Source organism: Bos javanicus, chromosome 22 (assembly GCF_032452875.1).
Source record: "Bos javanicus breed banteng chromosome 22, ARS-OSU_banteng_1.0, whole genome shotgun sequence".
NCBI lineage: Eukaryota > Metazoa > Chordata > Mammalia > Artiodactyla > Bovidae > Bos > Bos javanicus.
The window spans coordinates 35962963-35990578 of NC_083889.1; the positions used below are offsets into that span (position 1 = coordinate 35962963).

Here is a 27616-nt window from a genome sequence, read left to right on the forward strand (position 1 = left end):
TTTACTGCCCCAGCCAAGCAGACTTCGGCTGCCCAGCCAAGTCTCAGATGAATTATGGAAGTTTCTGCCTTATTGGGCCTGCTTTAGTTTACTGTATATCTTTTCTGATATTTTTTTACTTGGTCTCACTTTGAACTCTGCAGCCAGAGAGAACTGGAGATATTATTGGTTGTATTTTTATTGGTTTTAGTTCTGTCCTCAGAGGTCTTAGGAGAAAGAGACAAAAACGCACACACACACAGGGAGGGACCTTAACACAGAGTAGGTGTGCTAAGTGGTGTCCTACTCTGTGCAGCCATATGGGCTGTAGCCCGCCAGGCTCCTCTGTCCATGGGATTCTCCACACAAGAACGCTGGAGCAGGTTGCCAGTGCCCTTCTCTAGGGGATCTTCCTGATCCAGGGATCGAACCCACATCTATCTCTTACGTCTCCTGCATTGGCAGGGGGGTTCTTTACCACTAGCGCCACCTGGGAAGCCCTACATAGAATAGCATCAGATACCAATTTCTTTTCAAGTAAAGCTCTCTGCTTCTGGTTTTATTGGTTTGGGTAGTTTTATAATGAAGAAGGTGGTGAATCCTGAGTAAGGTGACCAGTGATTGGAAGGAAAACAGTAAACTGTTTCTTGTTTTCATTGTAGAATGGACAGAAGATCATTCATCGCTTGTGCCTCCTGCTATTCCAAACCACCCCCCAAGTAATCCGGAGCCAGCCAGAGAAGCTCCACTTCAGGGTAAAGTGTTTTTATAATTGCATCCTAGTTTGACTCAAAAGTTTAATTTTTTTCAAGAAACTTTAAAAAATGAAATCTGATAATTCCCAGACCTTTGCAAAGGATTGTTCCAAGATAGTTCTTTGTTGTGAGGCTGACCTGTATATATGGTAGGGAATGAGCAATGTTCCCAGCCTCTACCCACTCAGTGCCAGGAGAAACCCTCCCCCAATGTGACAAACAAAGCTGTCTCCAGATATTGCCAGATGCTGCTGGGAGTGGGGGGATGGTGGTATGCAAAATCATGTTGAGTTGTGAACCCTAAATTTAGAAGACACACCCATTTAATACTGTGTTAAATAAGATACATTGAAAATTCAGCACTGCATGTTTTAAGATTCTAGTCAATGTATTTGCTTTTGAGTAAGATTTTCTTGTAAAATGGTTTGATATTACTGTGTTTTACACTCTAACCTCTGTTCTTGTTGCAGTTTGGGCATTTATGCATGTATTCCAACGTTTCATTGGCTCTCACTTATTTACATTCACAAACAGTATGCATCCCTACTGAGCTTCATTACAGAAAATTGGAAGCTCAGAATCTTGCTACTTTCAGGCCTCATTACTTTTAAAGGATAGAAAAGATTTGGGGATTTTTTTTCTTTAGCTTTTTTCTTTTAGATAAAAAAATAGAATAAACATCATATTTAATAGTGTTGGGGAGTATGTTACAGAACCAATAAAAAGCTGTAAAATTTGTCTTTTCTTCTCTCTACATTTTTAAAGATATAAATGTGTTAGATATTAAAAGATAGGGAAGATACCCCTTTTCCCTAATTGTCATTCCTCCATTTTTTTATAAGAAAAATTATTTCCCTTTTAGCTGATATTATCATGAGATTAGTGTTAATATCAACTTGTATAAAATAGTTTGATACCATTTAATGGTGGTAATGTTTTTAATACAGACAAAACATAGAAGATAATGATATATAAATTAATATCAACAGGATTGTGGTCTCCTCTGTATTTTTAAAGTATAAAATTCCCTCTTCAACTTCATGTTGTCTTCTTTCTTTCTCTCATGGTAAGTTAACTACACTAACTTTTCAGTTCCTTGAACCTCTTGTTAATTCCTTGAATCCTTGAAACTGTGGACCACATTAGGGTCTTTGCATATGCTGTTCTCTGTTTGCAGCTGTCTTTTCCTCCCACTCTTTGCTTTGCCAACTTCTGCTCATCTAAGGTTTTTGTTGGATTCTGTCCTATTCACTCTTCCCATGTCAAACTTCTCATTTATAGAATTTAACAGTTGGTAATTAGTGTTCATTTGAGTTCAGTTATTTAGCAAGTTTCCTCTTCAGACTTTAAATCCCATGGAGGTATGAGACTGTGTTTTGTTTTGTTTTGTTTTTCCACTGTAGGATATCCTGAACTAGATCTCATCCTCTCTGCTAAATTTATTATTGTGTGAAATAACGTATGTACATCCATGATAAACAGCCTGGCTTCCTTAAAGGATTGTCTTAGAGATTAAATAAATTAGAGCTTTAAAGTTTCAGATTCTGAGTGTCAAATGCTTTGTGCACCAACTGAGTTAAGAGTCCAGACAGTATTGATCTGTATGAGGAACTTTATTTCAGATTCTTCTCTTTCTTTCCCCCCTTCCCCTTTCTTCTTTAATCTTCTTGGGTTCCCTAGTGGTTGGAGTTTGGGAGAGGCTCACTGAACTCCCTGTGGGAAATAGTCTATTCTTAAAACTTTCTACTCTATAGTCTCTGTATTGATTGTTGTCTTTCAAGCATAATCGTAATCTTCAAAGTATAACCAATACCATAGAAGCCAGTTTAAATCCATACTCTCTGACTCCAAGCTACAGTTGTAAGAAACATTAAGTTGGGCTTTATCACCATAGGTTACAACTCTGAGTTCCCTATGTACCTGTTAAGCATCCTGGTCTGTGTTCCTGACAGTACTCTCAGGAAGAAGCTGTGTAGCTAATAGGGTTAGATTTGTTTGGTATTAATTTTGCCGAGTTCATTGCTCAACTGAACTTTCCTCTGATCAAGAGAGTATCCTTCTCAAACTCAGAAAATGTTAACTTTAAAGAGATTTGCTCTTGGGAAGTCTCTCCAGCTTCCAGCTTTATGCTCAGAGATTTTGCAGCTACCCCTTCACCCTACCCATTTCACCACCACCATCAACAAAATAATAACCTACATTGATAACCTCTTTTTATGCATCAGGCACCTCCTTGAGCACTTCAGCTATGTTATCTGTCACTGTTCCTTCTTACAACTATCGTGTAAATAGTGAGGTTAGTACCCTCATTATCTCCACTTATACACCCGACACTCAGGCAGAGAGAGGTTTAGTAATTCACACACAGCCAGGAAGTAGTAGAGCACAGATTTGAACCCTGGGTGTCCTTAGGAACAGTTTAACTTCTGACTTAAACCTTTTTGTTGTGTTTTTTTTGTTTTTTGTTTTTTTTTTTATTTTGTGGGATACCTCATCGTCTTAATGTATGCCATTCAGTTTGGATGCTACTGGGTACATGTTACCGTTTAAATTCAAGTTAATTCCAGTTTTAAAAAATAAAAAAGTTAGTTTCTTGTTTCCACTGGCCACATTTTAAGGGGTCAGGAGAGCCTCGTTTTTGACTAGCGGCTGCTGTATTGGATAGTATAGATACCGAGCATTTCCTGTGTCACAGGAAGTACTCTGGGGCAACACTGTTCTATGGTATTCACACACTAGTTCAAAGAATAGTGCCAACTTGGCGGAGAAGCAGGCAGCTACAGGTTGTTCATGAGTAGATGTTTTTGGGCCGAGACCTGGAAGTTCCAGATTCAGTGAATCCAGGGCAGGCCCTAGAAATGAATACATAAAAAAAAGCTACCCAGGTGATCCTTCCACCTCACCAGATCTTACAACTGGTGACTAGTCAGCAGATTAGCCTGTCTTAGAAAATTACATATGCCACCAGGCTGCAGCAGAGAGCTCCTCATTCCACTGCTTGTATATAGAAAAGCACTTCTCCAAAGCTACAGTAACTGATGACCTACCTGTACATAAAACGTAATAAAATGTGCATAAATGTGGAACCCTCTGATCTTCCCTCCCTAGTTAAATGTTGAAACAGAAAGTCAGTGTGTAATTTCAAAGTCCTCTTCATGTCTCTTTTAAGCTGAAAGCATTCTCAGCTCAAAATATGCTAATGGCTTTTTAAAATATTCATTTAGATAAACTGCCACATTTTTACATTTTCTAACTTTGCTATAATCAGGGTGAAAAACTTACACACCCAGCCACCTCTTGCAGCCTTCTCAAAAACACATTAAATTTCATTTCTTTGTGTTCTTATTCATTTCGTTCATTCAACACACATTTTTGGAGCACACGCAATGAAACAGGCCATGTTTTATTTACACTCTGGACGTGCAATCAGGAATCCTTGTGGAGTTGGTTCTAGTGTTGTACGTGTGAGCATGTGCTGTGCCTCTCCTGCAGTGGGGTATGGGGGAGAGGGAGAAAAAACTCCCAATCAGTGAGTAAGCTGTATCCCATGTAGGATGGTGATAAATGCTGAGATCAATAATAAAGCAGGTAGGGGGGATTGTGAATGCTGGAGGAGATATTGCAGTATTTAATAAGGGGTCAGAGAGTGTCTCACTGGAAAGTTGATGGTTATTGATGTCTTTGCCTAAGTGAAATATGTGTTTTCCTTAAAGCTTTCCCTAGTAGCCTCTGCTTCAAGAATAGCTGTTATTCGCATATCCCATAAAGGGAAATTAGGGGGTTATCTGAATGGTTCTCAATTTTCCATCTAGTCATTGCCATGGCAACTCTTTCAGTACAATCCCTGACTGCGCTTGACATCCCTTCCCTGGTGCTTTGGCAGATGCCTTCACATGGTGAATCCAGCTCGGTCTTGCCATGGTGACAAGACTGTAGTTTGTCGTGCTTCCAGCCAGCCTTGGGACTACAGTAGAGGGGAGGAGGTTAGTGAGCAGACCTGTGACTCCAGGCAATTTAAAAAAGCCTTCTTAAGAGCCAGAGACTTTTGAAATGTGCAATTAAAAATTGTATGTGTTCCCAGAGACCTTTTTAAAAAGACCTTTTAGATGTAGCTAACCAAAAATAACTTGCCTTCCTGTGTGCCAGCCTCCTAGTGCAGGGGTATATGGAGACATGGAGATTCTTTTCTCCTTTTTTTGGATAGCATTTTTGGTAGTAAAGTAATAGGGCATATGGGGAAGCTGTGTCAAGGGCAGGAGACAGGAAGTATAATAGGAGAGCTGAAAGAGTCTGAGCCCAGAATGATGTTCACTACTTTGGAATAATCAGGAAAATTCAATTGAGCTTCTCAATTACAGAGAAAGGCCCAAACTCAAAATAAAATATTGGGTTTGTGTATAAAATGTTGTTTGTGAATGTTATCAAGAGAATTCACTAAATGTTTAGAAGCTATTTAGCTGTATATGTGTTAATTTATTTTTAATGAGACAACTGATTTTGGACATACCTAGGCTATTTCACAAATTGTTAAATGATGCAAATGGACAGGAAAAATCAGTTGAATTTAGAATTCAATTCAAAATAGTGACTCCTTTTAATTTTTAAAATAGCGATGCTCTGTTTATTTATTTATTTATTTTTGGTTGTGCTGGATCTTCGTTGATGTGCATGGGCTTTCTCGCATTGCATCGAGCGGGGGCCTGCTCTCTAGTTGCGATTTGTGGGCTCCTTATTGTGGTGGTGTCTCCTGTCCTGGAGCACGGGCTCTAGGTTGTTCAGGCTTCAGTGATTTGTTGCATGGTCTCAGCCGTTGTGGTGCACAGGCTTAGTTGTGCTGGGGCGTGTACAATCTTCCCAGACACCCAGGCATGCGGGATGAACCCAGGCCCCTGCACTGGAAGGTGAAGTCTTAGAGAGTGTGTATTAGTCACTCAGTTGTTTCTGGCTCTTGGTGACCCTGTAGACTGTAGTCCACCAGGCTCCTCCATCCATGGGATTCCCCACGACAAGAATACTGGAGTGGGTTGTCATTTCCTTCTCCAGGGGATCTTCCCGACCCAGGGATTGAACCCGGGTCTCCTGCATTGCAGGCAGACTCTTTACCAACTGAGCCACAGGGAAGACCTCCTAACCAGTGGACAAACAGGGAAGTCCCATGATTCTCCATTTTTTATTTATATGAGTTATTCTTTGTGACCATACTATGTCTCCTGGTATCATCTGTTTATTTTCAGAATGAGTTTTCTCTTTGAAAAGTTATTGTGTAATTGACTCTACAAATGGGAGCCAAACTCAAAACAATACACTGGAAGCCATAGTAGAAAATATAATCTGTAACAAAACAAAAGACACAAAGCAAAGACCCACTCCATTTTTTTTTTGAAGGGCCTCATAGCAGATCAGTTGCTATCAAACTACATGAAACAAGACCAAGGATCTGTGTCAGACAGTGGACACCAATGTCATCCTTCTGTTATATTTTCTTTTGATCTTTGTGCTGACACACAGTGAACCCTAGCCCCCTCCTTACACTAAAGGGTCTGGGAATTCCCTTATAACTGAAATCAAGAAGGGCTTTATTGAAACACCTCTGTGTCCCCATGCCCCAGCACAGGAGTTTGGAGAGAGATCTCTAACTTGTATCATTTCTTATTTACTTCATCTTTTCACTCATGGTGACCTTCCTTCCACATCTTGTTTTGATGCAGGCAAACCCTTTTTTACACGAAACCCTTCAGAGTTGAAAGGCAAATTCATTCACACAAAGCTGCGGAAAAGCAGTCGTGGCTTTGGCTTCACAGTTGTTGGAGGGGATGAACCTGACGAGTTTCTACAAATCAAGAGCTTGGTCCTAGATGGTCCTGCCGCCCTGGATGGCAAGATGGAAACAGGTATGAGACACCACATGGTCTTCTGTGGTCAGGACCAGACAACACCATGATTTCTTGAGCTTGTCATTGTCCTTTAAAAACTTGGCGAATGAGCAAGCTTACTGTACTACGTAAATGTGTTCCCTGGTATAGATGAAAACCTTTGAAGCTGCTTTAACATTTTCCCTTTTGGGTAACTGTTAGGGTGCTGATGAGTATAGTAAAGGAGTAATTTACTAAAAATGCAGATCCATTTGAATGAATGAATTCTCAACTTGGTATTCTGCAGTGATTTTTTTTTTTTTTTTTTTTTTTACAAAAAAGCTCAAATGTTCTTTCAATGATCATTATACTCCCATTAGCAGGGAAGCCGGTAAATGCTACAAGAATGCCTTATTAGCATAAACAAAGTAGTAGCAGCTGTCTTTTCGTGCCTTGCAGTATCACCCCCTAATCCAATTTCAGTTCAACTTCTTACTGGTAGGATTTTATAGTATAAAATCGATAGACTTTCCTGGGCAGTGTTCTTAATCCCCAACTCTTTTGCAGGAGACGTAATTGTGAGCGTGAATGACACCTGTGTTTTGGGACACACGCATGCACAAGTTGTGAAAATCTTCCAGTCCATTCCCATCGGTGCCAGCGTGGACCTTGAACTCTGCCGAGGTTATCCACTGCCCTTTGACCCAGATGACCCCAACACGAGTTTAGTGACTTCGGTGGCCATTCTGGATAAAGAACCAATTATTGTGAATGGGCAAGAGACCTATGACTCGCCAGCTAGTCACAGTAGTAAAACAGGCAAAGTCAGCAGTATGAAGGATGCCAGGCCAAGCAGCCCTGCGGATGTGGCTTCAAATGGTTCCCATGGTTACCCCAACGACACTGTCTCTTTGGCTTCCTCCATAGCCACTCAGCCAGAACTCATAACTGTTCATATAGTGAAAGGGCCAATGGGTTTTGGTTTTACTATCGCGGACAGTCCTGGGGGTGGCGGCCAAAGAGTGAAACAGATTGTTGACAGTCCAAGGTGCCGAGGCCTGAAAGAAGGGGATCTTATAGTGGAAGTTAATAAGAAGAATGTGCAGGCCCTAACTCACAACCAAGTCGTGGACATGCTCATCGAATGTCCAAAGGGAAGTGAGGTCACATTATTGGTGCAACGAGGAGGTATGTAGATTTATTTTGTTTCATTTTTTTAAAACCTTACATCCATTGTTATATATACTGGTTATCAGGTGGCTCTTTGGGGCTTTCTAAATGTCTACTCCTTTAAGATCATTTTTATTTAAATACTGGGAAATGCATTCAAAATGCCTTCTGATTTCTCCAAATGCTAGCCTCTTTAGACTAAAGGTTATGTTTATACATTATGTGTTTATACAAAGGGCATGCACATGGGGTAATACTGTTGCTGAGAGTGGGATCCAGCTGCTCGAGACTCAAAAGCCAATAAAAATGCAAGGCTGGTGGAAAGGAAAATTCGCTTTGTTTTGGAGGCGGGCAACCTGAGGGAGGGTGGACTCATGTCCAGAGGCCGAGTCCCACCCGCCCCTCCCCCACTGACATTCAGTGGGCCAGAACTTTTATAGCAGGAGGAGGAGGTGTATAGGCAGAGAGAAGAGGCTACATGTGGAAATAGCACCGTCGTCTTAAAATTGGTCATGCAGCGGTCTGATCAGTGTCATCTTGATTGTTTCAAAGGCAGTTAGTTTTCAGTTCCAGGGTCAGTTTATTCCCGTTTCTTTGAGGCCGGTTCTCAGAATTGTGCCAGCTTATGTCATGGCTACATTCTGATCATCAGGTAGTTAGCTTATTCCATCTGATGAGGGTTTCAGTGTTTATAAAACAGCTCAAAGGATATGGCTCCAAATGCTATTTGTAGCCATTGAGGAAGACCTCAAGGTCCCTGATTTTGCTTACTGACTAAACTAATATTTTTTGGTTCTGTTTGATTGTTTTCATTTGCTTCTGCATTTTCTCACTTCTCCAATTAAACTTAATCTTTGACTAAAGTTTTTCTATGGACAAAAGACAGGCGGAAGACCTGGAGGGAAAGAACCATAGTATCCTGCTCTGTTTCAATTTCCTTTAAACGTAAATCAAACTGTGCCTTTTAAAACCCGTTAAGATTTGAAAACCTTTATCCTGTAAGTCTCCTGAACCTGGTCTGCACAGCATGCATGTGAAATGTAGCTCTTGTCCACTCTTCCAGCCTCATCTCACACTCCTCTCCCTTCCTCAGTGTGCTTGGCCACCTGGCTTCTCTGTGATGCCTTCAGTTCTCTAAGCCCTTCTGTCTCAGGGCCTTTGCACTTTCTGTTTCCATTGCTTGGAAAACTTTTCCCCAACTCTTCACTTGGCTGGCTCAGTCTCCCTCAAGTCTCCTCCTGAGAGAGGGATTCTCTGATTATTTCTCTAACGTAGCCCCCGCAATCCTGTGTAATCCCTGTTGCATCACTCCATTTCTTGTTAGCTTTTATCATAGTCATTATTATCGCAAGCCATTGTTTTGTACATTTTCTTATTTTTCTTTGTTGCTTTCCCTTTTTCATTAGAATCTAATATCCTTAAAGCCAGGGCCCATGTCTGCATGTTGACAGTTGTCCCTGGCATTTAACATAGTACCTGACTCCTGCTAGGTGTTCATGCATGAACAGATAATGAATGAATGGACACGTGATTATTATTTCCCTGGTGGGAGCAACAGTTCCGTGAATCATATTAAAAACATCTCAGCATACCTACATTTTGATGAAGTGGTTAAGAATCTCAGAGAAGTGAGGTATTCTAAATAAATCTTGAGACAGTTGGCTTTCTTCTTTTTCCCCTGTCAGCACCCCCATCCCCCCACCCCTGTCCCACCAGAACTTCCAGGACCTCACACTGAGAAATATTTCCTGGGTCAGTGTTTGTGGCCAATCTTGATTGATTACCCCCCACAATGGGCAGGAGATTGGTAGTTCCCCTGACTCTTGCCAACATGATGTGTTTATGCACAGAGTATTCTGACCCTCTGAAAAAAGATCAGGACCAGACTTCTACTTTCTCTCTGTTTCACTGAGATGGAAAAGCTTGTGTATGTTGCAACAGCGATGATCTTGGGCTCTCATGAAACTATGTGTTCTGTGATCAAAATGATTGGGGTTGTTGGAAGGGAATCCAGAATTCAGAACTGTCTTTGTGAATCACAGTGCTCAGTTCACCATTCTTAAACAGGTATAAAAGCCATTTGCACATTTTTTCAAAGAGTTATTTCTACCAATAATATTTTGAAGTGTCTTCTTGTACCCAGATCACTTGATTTCACAGATGTGTTTTAAACAGTGACCAAAATGTAACAGGAAGTGACCTGAGGTTAAGGATGAGGAGGGGGAGAGGGTGGAGGATGGTAGTACCTGGCACTCACAAGCAGGAAAGCAGTTTACAAAGTGCTTTTCAAACCTACATACGCCTCTCAGGCCGTGTTTACCATGTCCCTGAAAAGGTAGGCAGGTACCAACCAAGAGCAGGATTGAGAAGTTCACCTGGATTCTTTGGTTTCCAGTCCAGTATTCTGCTTTACTTTGAATACCACTGATTTTTGCATATTTGCTGGTTTTAGTGGCCAGCAAGTTGGAAACTTGTAAATAGTTTTTGGTACATTAGGGCATCTCTGATTCAGCCACTGCTCATTTGACATTACAAATCACACTGTTCTCCTTCTTCATTTATTTGCCCCTCCATTTCTTTTGTCATTTTGTTCAGTTTTTCTTTTCCATTCAATTTAATTTTGAAGGGACGAAAAACAAAGTATCATTGTAATCTACTAAACCACGATGGTTAATGGAACCATTTTATAATGAATCTGCCCAAGCCAGCAAACAACTCATTATAAAAACATATCCCTAGCTGATTCACTTTGTTGTACAGCAGAAACTAACACAACATTGTAAAGCAATTACACTCCAATAATAAAATTTAAAAGTTTTTTTAAAGAGTGTACAGGGAAGCATGTTAAAGAATCTTAACCACAGCGAAATACAATGGAAATGATCAGACTATTCATCAATAAAGTATGGGTTAAAAATAAAATACCCTTGATTTCAAATATGTTTATTTTCTCTCTTAATTCCTCAGACCGTCTTTCAGTTAATGCCATTACATTATAACATTAAATTAACAAGAGAAGCTCCAGAATACATTACCACATTAGTCAAGATCTGCATAGTTTATTCCAGAACCTGAGTAATTTAAAATCACTGTAACATCAGCAGTCTTTAAATATGCTATATGCTTTGCATTTGATTTATGTATGGGATAGAACGTTTGTACATCTTCCCGTGGCAAGCCAGCACCAGCTACTATTAATCTTTCTAGAAAGCATATAAATATATTTGTTTCTGCCATATATCAGTTATTTGAATCAGGGCTGGCATTTTAATCATTCTTCTTGTATGATGGGAGTGTAAATGAGAAGGTTTGATGATCAATAAGGATAGCAGCTAGGTTAAATGAGAAAGCAAATGGCCACTTCACTGATTCTTTCTAATGAATCTCATTTGTGTCTTAACTCCTGGTAAGCAGATTGATAAACTCATTAAGTCCACACTTGGCTTGATTCTCAGGATTTTATATCTCAAGGATGGTACTTTCTGTGCTTTAAAGAAGTAGTCTTTCTACTTTGGGGCAAAACTTAGCTACATTTGCATTTTGGTTTTCACTCGTAGTCTCCTAAACTCATTTTTTATTTTTGTTCTGGTTGAGATCAGGTGTGTTTTGTTTTTCTTTCCATCTCCCTCCTGCCAACCTGAAAATAAGCAGAGGTTGAAATATTGTTTGTAAATTTCTGGAGACAGTTCTCTGGGTCAGGCTTGGGCTTGCTGGGGGTGTCCATCCATAGCTTGTCAGTTGGGATCGTTACTGATTTGTTTATAGGTGTCTTCTCCGTAAACAAGGCCGTGTCTGTGGCTAGCAGTCAAGTTCTATAAAGGGCAGCCCCTTCTTCCTTAGCCTGGCTTCCCATCGTCCCATGGCCAGTCCATTCCTCCTTCTCCCTCTGCTGTCCAGTCAGGAGAATGCCTTTTATTTTTCTTAATTTTTCACAGAGCATTTGCATTCAGAAGACCCATCACCTGACACCAGTGTGAGTCTAGAGTCTTTTTTATGTTTGGAAAATGGTGCTACAAGGTTATTACTATTGTTTTGAATAATTTTTTTTTAATTTACAAAAGATGAAGAATTTGTTTCATAAAGGTTTTTTACTTTAAAAAGGGATTATACTATATGTAGCATAACTACCTGTGCCCCCTGTGTATTTTGTGTATTTGGCTAATTTCTGCCTAGTAGGAAGTGCGATGCTTTTGAAGATACCATTGGGGGTGGAGTCAGAATACTCTTGTTTCAAGAGACAACTTGGAATATTTCTTGAAAGAGAAGAATGTGTGTTTTACTTTGACAGAATATGTGTATTGAAAAAGCTGAACTGAGAACTTCGCTGGTGGTCCAGTGGTTAAGACTCTGAGTTCCCAATGAAGAGGCCTGACTTCATTCCCTGGTCAGGGAACTGGATCCCACATGCCACAACTAAGATTCAGCGTGGCCAAATTAAAAAAAAAAAAGAAAGTACATATCATTTTGTGTTTGTTGTTGTTCGGTCACTAGGTCATGTCCGACTCTTTGCAACCCCACGGACTGTAGCGTGCCAGGCCTCTCTGTCCTATACTATCTGCTGGAGTTGGCTCAAACCCCTGGCCATTGAGTTCTTGATGCCATCCAACCATCTCACCCTCTGTCGCCCTCTTCTCCTCCTGCCCTCAGACCTTCACAGCATCAGGGCCTTTTCAACGAGTCAGCTCTTTGCATCAAGTGGCCAAAGTATTGGAACTTCAGCTTTGGCATCAGTGCTTCCTATGAATATTCAGAGTTAATGTCCTTTAAAATTGACTGGTTTGACCTCCTTGCAATCCAAGGGACTCTCAGGAATCTTCTCTAGCACCACAGTTAGAAAACATCAGTTCTTTGGTGCTCAGCCTTCTTTATGGTCCAACTCTCACATCTATCCATGACTACTGAAAAAACCATAGTTTTGACTGTAATGGACCTTTGTTGACTAAGTGACATCTTTGATTTTTATGCACTGTCTAAGTTTGCTACAGCTTCTCTTCCAAGGAGTAAGCATGTTTTAATCATCTTGTTTTAAGTGTTATTTAAAAGAAAAAGCTAAACTAGGGTTCCAGGAGTCTGCCTCTAGTTCAACCTCTGCCTGTAACTCCTCTATAACTCTGACTGGGTTACAACTCCTGCCCTGAGACTCATTTCTTTATCTTAAAAAAAAAAAAAGGAAAGAAAAGAATATTTTGAACTAGATCATCTTTAGGATAACCGCTCTAATTTTATGCCAGTACTTTCATTGACGTGTAGAGGAAAGAAAGATTTGAGAGTTGGATGATGCAAGTTTAAATTCCAACTCCTGCCTTTATTCCCTTTGTGACTTTAGGCAAGTCATCTGAAAAAAGTAGCACTTGCGCCAGTTCCGGACCTAGAAGCAGTCACGTGATGAGTAGTGTGTTACTGATCTTATCTAGTATCAGAAGCCCCTGAGTGTGGTAGCTTATTTTTTCTCTTTTTAAAAAGAGTTTTATCCTTTATCTGCAGAATCTTAATCTGAGTACACGATGTGCAGGCACCTGTGTTTTTTTTTTAGAAGCTCTACCAGCAATTCTGATATAAAATCAGAATTGGAATCAGTCTTAGGCTCCTGCCCTCCTGATTCTTTCTCATTTTGATTCTGTGACATATAAATGGAAGTTAAATAAGTTTATAAAGTTTAACAGTTGTTTTCATTTCTAAGTAATATTCTTCTAAAGTCTACTTTCTAAGCAACAGATTTCTCCATCTTTGCTAAGGTCCATTGCAGCTCCCAAATTTGATATTTTTCTACTTTAGAGGAGGTTAGAAAGGAGGACTTGGTCTCAGAGATGCTTCTTTTGAGCTCATCCCCCGAGTGGCTTTAGCTGATCAAAACGGAATTAGAAGTGATGCTTTGTTTACTGAGTGCTCTTGTCAGGACACTGAGTAATTTTAGGATCTGAATGTAAAGTAATGAAATGCTAGGATTCCTGGAGGGCAAGACTCTATCCAACTTGTACTTTTGTATCTCTGGACATCATGGGGAACCTGGTATGTAGTAAGGTCTCAGTTAAATACCAACTGGATAAATTTAACTTCCTCTGCAAGTCACATTAGAAAATTAATTTCTTAGCTTCACAGTCACTCTTCATAACTTCTGAAACATAAGAGAGAGATGTTAAAAGACAACAAATTAGGTATAAAAATGGTGGTAGTGATAGTAATGATCATGTTAAAAACATTGTTGGTTATACTATGTACCAGAATTGTTACCGTGGTACGAGCAATACATACACACTTAAATAAACCCCTTAGCATCCCGTTGTTGTGACCACAGTGGAAGCATCCATTTGGAGTGTGATTCTGAACAGGGCTCTGTGGGAAATGAAGGCAGTGATTGGTAGGGAGAGAAAAGGAATTGCTTTTGCTGTAGGTGTTGAGACTCCACAGTTAAATTTGCTTAGTATATAAAGCAAAAGGGAAATTTCTGGTTTAGTTGGTATGTATAAGACACTTCCTTGCTTAAAGCTTTTGTAATAAAAACACTAAACGCTTCCATAGTGTGCCAGGCTGACTTGGTTCTAAACATTTTACATGTCATAATTCAGGAGCCCTCTGAAGTGATTAAAACCTGGTTGTTGTTTAGTCGCTAAGTAGTGTCTAACTCTTTTGCGACCATGTGGACTGTAGTGCACCAGGCTCCTCTGCCCATGGGATTTTCCAGGTAAGAATATTGGAGTCGGTTGCCATTTCCTTCTCCAGAGGATCTTCCTGACTCAGGGATCGAACATGCATCTCCTGCATTGGCAGGCGGATTCTTGACTGCTGAGCCACCAGGGGAGCCTGATTAAAACCTTATCTCCCCTTTAATGATTTTTTAAATAGGAAATCATTTACATTTTTATTTGTTTATCTTTGGGGTCTTTATTGAATTTGTTGCAATATTGCTTCTGTTTTATGTTTTGTTTTTTTGGCCCCGAGGCATGTGGAATCTTAGTTCCCTGACCAGGGATCAAACCTACACCCCAAGAATTGGAAGGCAGAGTCTTAACCACTGGACCAGCAGGGTAGTCTCTACCTCCACTTAAGAGGAGAGGATCCTGAGGCCCAGAGAAGCTCACTGATTTACCCGGAATCACACAGCTGAATTTGAACCCAGCGATTCTACTTCCAAAGACAAATGTCTTACCCACTATGTTAAGCAGCCTCCTGGCTTTTAGATGAGAAGCTCCAATACCGTAACTGTTGAGCAGTACGCCTTATACATAAAGGAATGAATGAGGTCTGAAGTCCGTGGCAAATTAATGCAACTTAATTTTCATACAAATTAATGATGATATTTAGTTGATTAAATCGTCATCGATCCACATAGGGAAAGCAATATCTAATCTCATCATCCAAGCACATGATTAGCATTAGCTCTTCTTTGTGTGTGTTTTTCCTCTGTCTGAAACGATGTAGAACCATCATAATTAGAACTGCAGTGAGCTGTGCCCTGCCTCAGAGTTAAACCCCAGTTATCTGGCGCCTCTGTTCTCTTTGCCCTCTGGTCACGGACTGGAGAATGAATTGCAAATTGCACCACTTAAGGTTTGACTGCCAGAATCTCTTCAGTTGAGCTGCAGGGCCTCGGAAAGGAAAATTCAGGTTGCTGGCTGAGTGATACCCTAATAGAGGTGGAGAGTCCTGTGTATTCACATCAGCACAACCCATCCCGTCCCCCTCCTCTGTCCTGTCATCCTCCCCTGTCTTCCCCGGCCTCTGCTATCCATCATGTGGCACCTGGCCTTGACGTGGCCTTGCAACAGGTCTCGAAGCTTCCTGTAGTCCATTCTCCAGCTAGAGTGATTTAAAGTCAATTGGCTCCAGTCACTGCTAGTGTCAGGATGACGTCCCATCATTCAGAGGAAACTCCAAAGTCCTGTGTCACAGCCGAGAGCTGCTGTTTTTTCTGTCTGTGTATTTCTTCTTGCAGAGAGCCACGGGGCTCTCTCCCTGCTGTCCTTCAGGCTTCTGCTCTGACCGCTACATAGCAAACAGTGTCCACCGCCATCATGCTCTGCCCTTTCCTCCGTGAGAGCAAAGACTGGGTCTCAATCACGATTGGATCCTCACCACCTAAAATTGTGCCTGGCACATTGTAGGTCTTCAGAAAATTCTCTATACTGAAAGAAAAATAGAAATTAATGCCAGGCCATTTGTTTTCATAAGTCCTCATCATCTTGGACAGAACTTTCTGGGATGAGCGCTTATCATTAGAGCTGGGAAGATGGGCAGCAGGAGATGGACCACCTCAGAAATCACAGAGCATGAAGGTGACCTAGCCTGACTTCCAACCCAGGCTTCTTGGCCTACAAAACCCATCCCTCTATCATGGGCTGTTCTAAATGGTAAGGGAAACATGGTAGAAATGAACTTATATACAAGATAGAAATAGACCCACAGACAGTAGATAACAAACTGATGGTTACCAAAGGGAAGGGATAAATTAGGAGTTTGGCATTAATAGATACACACTGCTATGTATATAATAGATAAACGACAAAGACCCACGGTATAGCATAGGAAATGTTTTATAATAACCTATAAGAGAAAAGAGTCTGAAAAATATTACACACACACATACACACACACACGTGTGTGTGTATGTGTGTGCTTAGTCACTCAGTCATGCCTGACTCTTATGTGACCCCATGGACTGTAGCCTGCTAGGCTCCTCTGTGGGATTTTCCAGGCAGGAATTCTGGAGCAGGGTGCCATTTCCTACTCGAGGGGATCTTCCCGACCCAGGAATCGAACCCATATTTCTTGAGTCTCCTGCATTGGCAGGTGGATTCTTTACCACTGCGCTACCTGGGAAGCCTGTGTGTGTGTGTGTGTGTGTGTGTGTGTGTGTGTGTGTGTGTATGTAACTGAATCACTGTGCTATGTACCTAAAACTAACACAACATTGTAAATCAACTCTACTTCATGTAAATAAATAAATGACAAAGAAATACATTACATGACAGTGAATCATGGTCCAATTAAACCTGTTCTCCAGGTCCAGTGCAGTTGTTACTATCTACATGTGGCTATTTAATTAAAGTTAAATACAATGGAAAATGTAGTCTGATGGACCACATTTCAAGAACTGAAGAGCCATATGTGGCCCATGGCTACCATATTGGACAGTGCAGTTTTAGAATCTTTGCATCCTCGTAGAAAATGCTGTTGGACAGTGTTGCTTTAGAGATTTTGATTATTTTGCCCTCAAAAGTGCTATGTTGATTATCCTTCATTTTACCTTTTCTCTTATTTTTAATGCCTTTTAAAGCAGAAAAATATGAAATTGAAGGCAACTTCATGGTTAATGTACTTCTTTTATACAGATGATAATAATAATAGGTCCTATTTATTAAATTCTTTCCATGTGTAGGTACTGCTCTCAGCTGTCTACATGTGTTAACTGGATGTTAGGGGGTCACAAGGAATTGAGACTCAGAGAACATGAAACACTTGAAACATATTAGCGCTTGGGCGATCTGCTGTGTTCCAGTCCTGAGATAGCTTATCAGCTTTTAACCTGGCCAGGAAGCATCTCATGTGTTATACTGGACTGCTGTTAAGGAGTTTAATTTACATTATTACATTATGTAAAGTATCTTTACCCCAAAAAGGGAAGAAACTTTAACACAAGAAAAATTCACCTTAAATTCTTATATATAAAATAGTTATACTATCAGCAATTTACAGTTGGTCAGACCTCTACTTAAAAAAGGAAGGTGTAGATGTCATCTTGGTGTGTTTATCTGGTTTGGTACCTCAAACTAATTGACCTCCCCGCTTACCTGTGATGCTTGGTTTTTCTAGTAATTTTGAAAGTCAAGTCCTCTTATTAAATCCAGTGTGCTACCTAATAATTTCTTAGTGATTAAATGTAAACTTAATGTACCAAGTTATTTGCTTTTGTGCATTATTTATTATAAATGTATATGTGATTTATAATCTTCATTAAGGAGTGGTGACGTTGTCTCCCCTTTCTGGAAGAGTGTAGGAATTTCAAGTTAGAATTATTGCATTGGTCTGTGGGCTGTAGAGAAGGCAATGGCACCCCACTCCAGTACTCTTGCCTGGAAAATCGCATGGACAGAGGAGCCTGGAAGGCTGCAGTCCATGGGGTTGCTAAGATTTGGGCATGACAGAGCGACTTCACATTCACTTTTCACTTTCATGCATTGGAGAAGGAAATGGCAACCCACTCCAGTGTTCTTGCCTGGAGAATCCCAGGGACGGGGGAGCCTGGTGGGCTGCCATCTATGGGGTCGCACAGAGTCGGACACGACTGAAGCGACTTAGCAGCAGCAGCAGCAGTGGGCTGTAGAATACTCATTCTACCTGCAGGTCTGCATTTAAATGTCAAGAGGTTCTTTTGTTTTCCCTTTTGGGGGGACAAATTCCTAAACATTGTGGGCCAGGCATTGTCTAGGTGCTGGGAATGAAACAGATCATCCACAAACCAAACAAGTTTACTGCAGATTTCACGACCCTTTTATTCTACAGGAAGGAGAAAAAGGGCAGAAATATTCAGATGAGCAAGAAAATATCCAGAGAGAAGTGCTGTGAGGAAACTGGATGAAGTGGTGTGGGAGTCACAGAGGAGTAGGGCTGCTTTCAATTAGGTGACAAGATTTGAGTGACCCCAAGGAAGGAAACAGCATTCCAGGAACAAGGGACAGTTAATGCCAAGGCCCCAAGAAGGAACTAGAATGGGGGACAGTGTGGCTGAAGAAAGGTGAGCAAGGGGAGTGGTGATGAGCTTCAGAGACCAGCACCCAGGGTCTAGAATTTGGATTTTATTTTTTGTGTGATGTCTGGTTTTAAGAAATGCAAGGATGAGATCTCGTTAACATTTTAAACAATCCCTCTGGCATATTTGTCAAGAATATATTTTAGAGGAATTGATGTGGAAGGGGAGACCCAGTAGGGCCATTGTGGTGGTTGGAGAAGGGTGTTTGCAGTGTAAACTCTTGTGATGGCCATCGAGACAGAAGGAAGTTGGGGGTCGGGGGTGGTGTTTAAGGAGTGTTAAGGAGTGCTCAGGAGAGTTGACAGCACTGGGTAGGTTGACTCAAGATAAGGCTTGGCCAACTCTTGTCTCTGAAGGACCAGATGGTCTGTATTTTCACTTTGTGGGCCACATTCTCTGTTACCACTACTCTCCTCTGCCATTGTAGCAGATGACGTGAACACAAATGGATTGGTTGTGTTCCAAGAAAACATTATTTGGTCCTGGGGCTACAGTTTGCTGAGCCCTGCTGAAGAAGGAAAGGAAAGGAGAGGAACCAGGAATGACCCCCAAGTTTCTTGCTGGGGCAGGTAGATAGACAGAGGGACCATTTGTTGAGATGTGTGTACTGAGGTAGGAGTGGATGGGCCTTGAACTCAGGCATCAAGGGTGCCTTCTCAGACATGGTAACTGTGAAATGCCCATCTGACATCCAAGTGGAGCAGAAACACAGGCAGTTGTCTGGGACCTGGAGTTCATTACTGGCAAGTTAGGACAGGCGAGATAAACACTTAGGAGCCATTATCTTAGTAAGTTTGCTGCATACCACAAGCCATGGCCTGTTACTAGGTCCTGAAACTACTGTACTGGGCTATGACCAGTGTTTTTCTCAAAAGCAAAATAAAATAGAAACAGTAATAATATGTCTTCCTCAGTAAAGATAAGCACATGTTCATGAAACTTTGACTTATATGTGTGCATACACATATACACTCACATATGAACACATGTATGTATGTGTGTGTCAATCTGTTACCAAGTGCATTTCTCACTGTGGATTATGTTCACTACCATTTGTCAAACACACATGTAGATAGTATATAGAGCCATGAGGGTGAATGAAATTAGGAAAAGAGTAGAAAGGAAAGAAAGAGCCAGGACAGAGGCCTGGGGCACATCATCTTGCAGGGATCAAGCTGAGGAAGAGGGACTGGTAACGGAGATCATGGGGCACCCAGTGCAAACAGGAAGTGTGGTGTTACGAGTCCCAGAGAAAAAAGTATCTCAAGTGTATTCCTTCCACATCAGGAAGTGGAGGCATGTGAGGGTGGAAACATTGTGTGTGGCATTGGTCATCTCTGAGAGCAGAGTTCATGATGTGTCTATAAGCAGCAGCCTGGAGTGGGGCATAGAAGGCAGGAGTGGGGTGGGGATTTGATCAAGTGGTCCAAGAATTCTCCCTGTGAAATGGAGCAGAGAAAAGAGCTACTGGCTAGAGAGGTCGAGAGGGCTGTGCAGTTGAGAGAATTTGCCTTGGTTTTTTACATGGGAGACCGTGCAAAATGTATGTCGATAGAAACAACCCAGAGGATAGAGAAACTGGATATGCAGAGGAGAAAGGGGCATCATTGTAGGAGTGAGGGCTTTAAGAAGGGAAGGAAGTAGGACCCAGCGTCAGAGAGGAGGGGTTGGCCTTTCGAACTGTATTTGTAAGTTGCAGAAAACAGAACTAGATTTGGTGACTCCCTTTTCTCCTAAAATTAAGCTAGTGAAATTTCTGTGTATTTGAGGTTTTCTGTTTGTAGAATCAGTTGAGCTTATATATTGTAGCTGTTCTTCCTCTCTCTTTCGCATCCTTGTTCTAAACTGGTGACAAGCCTTTTTCCAGTTGACCCATCGTGTAATCGAGGTCTGAGTGCATTCCATGTGCACAGCCCTAGGATAAGGGGAGAGGAACCAAGGTACCCGCAACCCAGATACAGAAACAAGACTAACCTGTGAATGTAACCAGCAGTAATCTGTAGTCTGAATCTGTGCCTACAGATTGGGGTAAGAGGTGCATCAAGGAGGAAAGGGGTGACAAATGGCACCTTTTAAATGACATGAGGCCACAGCGGAGTGTCTCAGCCTCAGTACTATTGACATTTAGGGTCAGATTTTTTTTTTTTTTAATTGGAGTTTAGTTGATTTACCGTGTTGTGTTACTTTCAGGTGTGTAGCAAAGTGACTTGGTTATACAAGCGTCTATTCTTTTTCAAATTCTTTTCCCATAGAAACCATTATAGAGTACTGAGTAGAGTTCCCTATGGTATACAGTAGGTCTTTATTAGTTATCTGTTTTGTATATAATAGTGTGTATATGTCAATTCCAGTCTCATAATCCCCGCCTTCCGCCCCCACACTTAGGGCCAGATAATTGTTGCAAGGGTTCATCCTGTGCGTTGCCAGATGTTGAGCAACTTCCCTGGTCTCTGCCCAGTGTGTGCCTGCCTCCACATTCCCTCCCCGAATGTCTTCAGACGTGACAGATGACCAATGGGAATGGGACACAATTACCATTTGCTGAGAACTACTAGTTCTACTAGTAGTTCTACTAGAACTACTACTGAAGTACCTGAAGAATTGAGAGTTGTGAGTGGGTGGTCCATGAGTAGTATTTGGCATGACCCACTCATGTATTTTTTAGTAGTCTCTTTAAAAAGTATTTTTAAATTTACATGCCTTTGGTTGGTGCCAACAATTCCAATTTGCCACAGCCTGCCATTTCCTTTTTTATCCCATCTGGCCTCACACACTCCTGTGCTTTTCCTGCCCACTGCTCATACACAGTGGACTTTGAGACCCCAAAACAGCATGTGTGCAGGCACTGTGAGGAGGACCTGTTTCCTAGGAATTTCTTTTTACCATCCTTATCTCAAAATTTCAGGAACTGGCTGCTTTTCTTTTCTTTTGGATTTAATTTATACTTTTTTTTTTGGTGACAAAAGAAAGATGACATCCTCAGACTTTTTTTTTTTTCTTGACATTGAAGTTTATTTTCTTCCTTTACTTGGGTTCTATATGAAAATTAGTTAGTGATCACCTCTTTGGAATGGGGGCTGTGGTGTGAGAGGCATCTGATACAAGAAACATTATGTTGGTTTTTTAAATTACTATTCTCCCTTATTTGATACTAGTTTTGTGACCTCACTTCATTAAGCTTCTCTTTATTGGAAGAGGTATCTTCCTAGCCTTTCCTCTAAGCATTTTGCAGTTCTGAACATTTTCAAAACAGTTATTGAGGCAGAGAGTTTACTCAGGGTAATATTTTTCCACCTTCCTTCATTTTCCTTAAATTAAATCACACATTCTTTACCACCATCTGGAGTTAAGTGTCTGCTATGGTTTTTATTGAGTCTGTCTTTGCATTGCACCTGCAAATTTTAAAACATTCCCCAACTTGTATCCTGCCTGGTATTTCACATGTTTGTATTCCTGCTCAAAGATTAGTCATGTCCTTCGTTTATGAACATAATCCTTTTTGGTTCCGAAATCATGTTGGTAGAATTTTAACATCTTTGAAAATAGCACTGGGTCGTTAGAAGTGTTGTTTCCACTGGCAGCGTGGAACCTGCCTTTTTATATGCCAAGTTGCTGCCTGGGTTTATGTGACAATCCTGTTTAGTGTGTGTGTGTTTCTAATGTTCTTGATGTGTTTCGTTTCTCACCACACGCAACAAATGCTGTTCAGCCTTTCTTTTATGCAGTGGGCTTTCAGCACTGTGATAATCTCTCATTATAGATGAATGACATGTGAGTAAACATCTAAAATACAGTGTGGTTAATCATATCCTCTCCATTTCCTTATGCTCAGTTCTTTTTCTAGAAATTCCATTTAGCATATCACCTTTGCCATGAAAACTTCTCATATCCTAGTTTTGTAATTTTAACACTTGAGGCAGAGTTATTCAAAAGATACTTTTGCACTGTATCTTTTGTTTTTTCAAAAGTTTTAAATTTTATTTTATTTTTAAACTTTACAATATTGTATTAGTTTTGCCAAATATCGAAATGAATCCGCCACAGGTATACCTGTGTTCCCCATCCTGAACCCTCCTCCCTCCTCCCTCCCCATACCCTGCCTCTGGGTCGTCCCAGTGCACCAGCCCCAAGCATCCAGTATCGTGCATCAAACCTGGACTGGCGACTCATTTCATACATGATATTGTCTTAGGATAGCAGTCAAAATAGCTAGGAAACTGCAGCGTGGAGCAATTTTAAGATCCTGTAATAGAGGGAATTCCTTTCCTCTCAGGTGTTGGGTATCAGCATGCCTTATTCAGCCACCTGTTTTGTTTTGTCTTTTGATATGGTTTGTTTATTTATTTGGCTGTCCACGTCTTAGCTGTGGCCTGTGTAATCTAGTTCTCTGACCAGGGATCAGACCCAGGGCCCCTGCATTGGGAGCACAGAGTCTTAGCCACTGGACCACCAGGGAAGTGCCTTCTGTTTTTATGAGACATTTATTTTAACAGTTGGTGTGTTCAGGGTCCATGGCATGAGGAACCCATCAAAAAAAACCCTATATTTTAAAAATCTTTCTTATGGTTGCATAATACAAAGCAGTTTATTTTAATCATTTGGAGACAGTTGGAATTAGATCTATGCTTCCTGAGATATTTATATTGTTTCTAAACTGAAGAATGTTCTCTGTGATTACTTTTGCCATAGATACCAATGACCAAAGTGGGAAATGTTTGTGTCGGAAAAATAATAACAGTGCACATGAATTCATGGAGTCTTTGTTTTTGTAGTTTGCCCCTGCAAAATAACTGTCACTTTGACTTTGGTGATGAAACAGGAAGGTGCAGTTGTTTTTTTATCCCAAAGTTTCTCAAACCGGGCCCTATTGATATCATGGACCAGGCAGTTCTTTGTTAGGGGGGCTGCCCTGTGCATCATGGGATGTGTCACAGCGTCCTTTGCCTCTGTCCTCTAGATGCCAGCAGCACTCTCCTCCTCCTCCCCAGCAATGATACCCGACAGTGTATTCAGACATGGCCGATGTCCACTGAAGGGCAGTAGCAACCTGGAATGAGACTCCTTAGACACCCTTTATTTTTACTTCTTGGAAATGGTGTCTTATTTTTTTTTTAAGATGTAAATGGAATTAGTTTATGGACTTTTGTGTATTGAATTTGGATGGAAGAGAGTTCATGGGAGAAGTCCCCGTTCGTTCTCAATCGTTGCTTCTATATTGATGCAATCAGCTGCATCGATCAGCTCACTGATGGAAGTGACCCATTGGCCCACATCATGTTCTCCGTTCAGTCCTCCTCTCTGCCACTTGCCAGCAGTTCTGCCTGGGCCAGCCATGGGCAATGTCCCTGAGCCTCGCACTGTCATCCGAAATACAAGGGGATCTGTACCTTCCTCAGTATTTCAGTGAGGATGGAACGAGACGAGGACTCGTCTTACTCACCCTGCGGCCCGGTCCTGATGGAGGGTTGACTGCTCTGTATGATTGGATGGGGCTTCAAGCCATCCAGGAGAAAGAGGGTGGATGAAATATTCAGGTGGTCCTCCCGTTTTCAATACTTCAGGAGAAGTTTTCTGGGGGAGAGACAAGAGAAGGCAAAAAAGAGTCACCTCAAGAAAAAATGTGGCCAGAGATGTTTCTTATTCTACTCTGTGATGACAGTGATTTTCAGTAAACAGTGAAATGAGAATAAAGCAGGATAGAGAAGTAGGTTATTCGTGAAGTTTTATAAGCTCTCAAAGACTCTCTTTGGGAGATTATATTCCTCTATCTTTTTTTTTTTTCTTTTGAAGTATCCTTTTACTTACGGAATAGTAGTTGGTTGTTACCTTTCCACCCCCTTTTTAATGTTTCTAGTTTGCAAAATAAGGAATTGGCACTTTGTGGTCAGTTGCTCAAATCCATTTAGTGAAAAATTGCTGGTTCCTAAAATCTGAAATGCAGGAATCACTGCTGTAGAAAAGGAGGCTGTCAGGATGTTAGAGCAGAGGAAAGGAGGTGGGATTCTTGGAAGTAATGTATGAGTGGGGAGTCTAGAATCCAAGCCACAGGAAGAGCAGTGGGAACCTCCTTGGTCTTAACCAGGGCTTCCACAGTCTCTTAATTTAGGGAGAAAGTGAGTGAGAAGTTCAAGGCCAGGGGTGGATTCATCTGTCTGCCCTGTGTTGCCCTTGCAAAATACTACCTTTATTGGTTAGACTCTTTCAGAAATTCTTTCGTCATGTATAAGTTATTAAGGTAACTCAGAGAATGTTAAATCCAAAAGCTAGAGAAAAATTGGATGAACTATACACATTCATGATGCATGAGGCATGCCAAAATATCTGTGGCTAATTCCGCGTATATAAAAGAGTGTCAAAAACTTAATGATAGCTTTTTTAAAAAATCCATTTTCAGTGGGTCCGTTTGCATTAAGTTCTCCCTCTGCATTAACTCTAAACCTGATTAGAGCTTTATTTACTAAGAAAAAAAAAAAACTGCCAAAATCAGATAGGGGAGGGAGCAAAAGGATTCTGGCATTTGATCTCCACCATGAGAAATGTGTTGAGTGCCTTCTTCAGTGTAAATGCTTACTGGGGATCATCTGTGTCATTTCCAATATGAATTTATGCTACTTACTCTTCCTTGCCATAAATGGAATGTACTTCTTGAAGGCAAATGCCCTGTTGTACATCTTGTTCCCAGCTGAAATATTTCATTAAAAGGACTTGCAGTCCTTGAATTTCCCTGCATCTTAAATGTACTTGACCTATAAAAGTTCTTTCTAATTGAGATTCATCCTGAGTGGGGCATTATGTGTGTTGGGGTGTGTGTGGGTGAAACCGATTCCCATATTCTGCCTTTAAGCAAATCCAATTCGCAAAATGAGTATTGACTCACTGAAACCTGCAATCTAATAGTTGAACAAAGCATGAGCTTCTACTGCTTCCCATGGCCGTATGAAGCAGCTGTCATTAGAAATTGACAAAGTCAAGGTAACAGCTTTTTTCCCTCTGCAATTCACATAATCACTTAGACCAGGGCAGATATTGTTTCAGCAAGAGGATTTTGAAGACATTTAATATCTCCATGGGAGAAGAATGGGGCTGCTCATCATATGTCCTTTGCCCGTTGGAAAAACATGACCCGTTAGTAAATGGCTCTTTGGGTCTGACTGCCAGACACTTTGAATAATGCAGTGCTATCGGACTCATAAGTTGGATCTCCTTGCCTTTGTTAACATGACCCATGCTTTCCAAAAGCTAATATGATTTTCTAAATTTAAGAGATTGGAGTCAGGTTTGATACAGTGCCAGGGGTGGCTTCCGTCGCAATTAAGCAGTTTGGTAATGAAGTTAATTGAAATGGCTGAATAATAGGTGCCCTTACAGAGCAGACGGGAAAATTGCCCTCCTATTTGGCAAAAGTACACTGTGACAGAAAAGTGATTGTCACACCCAATCAAGGCTGTTAAAACTGCTCAAGAGATTCATGGATTTGACGAAGAAAAGAACGTGAAATAGTTTTCATCCTCCCGTGTTTGCCTTTTGTCAGGAAGGGTGAAGCATTTGGAGCTTTTTAACTCAGTGTTGTCATAAGAAGTTGCTTTTCTAAGGAAAGGGATGAAGCTGTCCTTAACTGAAAATGTGTTTAGATTCTCCAGGAGTCCCTGAGAACACACTCCTCTGATGAGACCAATAACTGTCAGGCTTGGGGTTGCTTTGTGAGCCTCCTGTTAATCCTGGGACTTGAGCGATTCCCATTCGTTGTGATAAGGAATTTAGAACACCAGGTGGCACAGTGGAACCTTGCTCTCCGCGCAGAGGGAGGCAGCGGTGAGTCAAGCTGAGCCTGGCAGCTCACCAATAAATCAAGGAGCAGCCCAAGGATCAAGAGCTGTTAAGCAGTCACAGCAGAGATGATGGTGATCAAAAGAAAGGCCAAGTCGCCCTCCCCTTTGCCTCATCAGCTCTTCTTGCAACTCTCAAGACATTTACTCACTTTCTGAGTTCCCAGCAATCATGCATTCATTCCAAAGATACTTGTTGAACTGGGACCAGATACCCTCAAGGGCTGGGGGACTAACTTTAGTATAACATGCAAAGTCCCTGAAACAGAGACAATAAACAAGTAAATGGTAATAAACAATATAAACAGTAAACAAATAAATATATAAGTCACAGGGTCTATGAAAACAAACTGAGCTATGTGAATATAGTGGGACAAGAAGGATCTTTTCTTCTGCTGGCCAGGGTTCCTAAATAGCTTCTCTGAGGAAGTGACATTTGAGGAGAGCCCTGAGTAATGGGAAAAAGCTGCCCCATGTAGATCTGCAGGAACAGTGTTCCAGACAGAGGGAACAGCCAGTGAAAGTGCCCAGAGGAATGAAAGGAAAGAGCCCAGAAGCCGAGAGAGTGCACCTCTGGCTGTGGTGCATGGTCAAGGGGAAGAGTGGTGGGATTTAAAGAAGCAAGCAGGCTCAGAGCAAGGAGGGCTTTGTGGGACACAGAGTTTGTGTTTTGTTGAAACTGTGTTGGGAAGCCACAGGGATGTGTAGTCAGGAGTCCATGTAATCTGATTTATGCTGTAGAAAGATGTCTCTGGCCTCTTTGTGGACAATGAATTAAAGTGGATGAAGAATAAAACAGGGAGACCAGGTTTTTGGCCCTTGTGGTCACACAAGCAAGAAAAGGTGGTGGCAGTGGAGATAGACAGATGTTTCAGAATACATTTAGAAGATGGACATGGTAAGAAAGATAAATAAGCCTCAAGAAGGGCCTCAAATTTTAGAGGTTTGAGGTCTAGTAAGGTTAAGACTGGAGAAGGCAATGGCACCCCACTCCAGTACTCTTGCCTGGAAAATCCCATGGACAGAGGAGCCTGGTAGGCTGAAGTCCATGGGGTCGCTAAGAGTTGGACACGACTGAGTGACTTCACTTTCACTTTTCACTTTTCACTTTCATGCACTGGAAAAGAAAATGGCAACCCACTCCAGTGTTCTTGCCTGGAGAATCCCAGGGACAGGGAGCCTGGTGGGCTGCCATCTATGGGGTCACACAGTTGGACGTGACTGAAGCGACTTAGCAGCAGCAGCAAGGTTAAGACTGGGGATACCCTCATAGATCTCATACCTGGT

General features: G+C 41.3%; 1 protein-coding gene across 23 annotated transcripts in view; it reads left to right on the plus strand.

The window, feature by feature from the left end:
* Positions 1 to 27616, plus strand: part of MAGI1 (membrane associated guanylate kinase, WW and PDZ domain containing 1) — a 645192-nt gene that overhangs the window by 558352 nt on the left and 59224 nt on the right. For all 23 annotated transcript variants that reach the window (XM_061396466.1, XM_061396472.1, XM_061396468.1 and 20 more), the window contains 3 exons: positions 642 to 734; positions 6443 to 6625; positions 7154 to 7774. In XM_061396466.1, coding sequence (XP_061252450.1) covers positions 642 to 734; positions 6443 to 6625; positions 7154 to 7774 — 897 coding nt within the window. The remainder of the gene's footprint in view (positions 1 to 641; positions 735 to 6442; positions 6626 to 7153; positions 7775 to 27616) is intronic.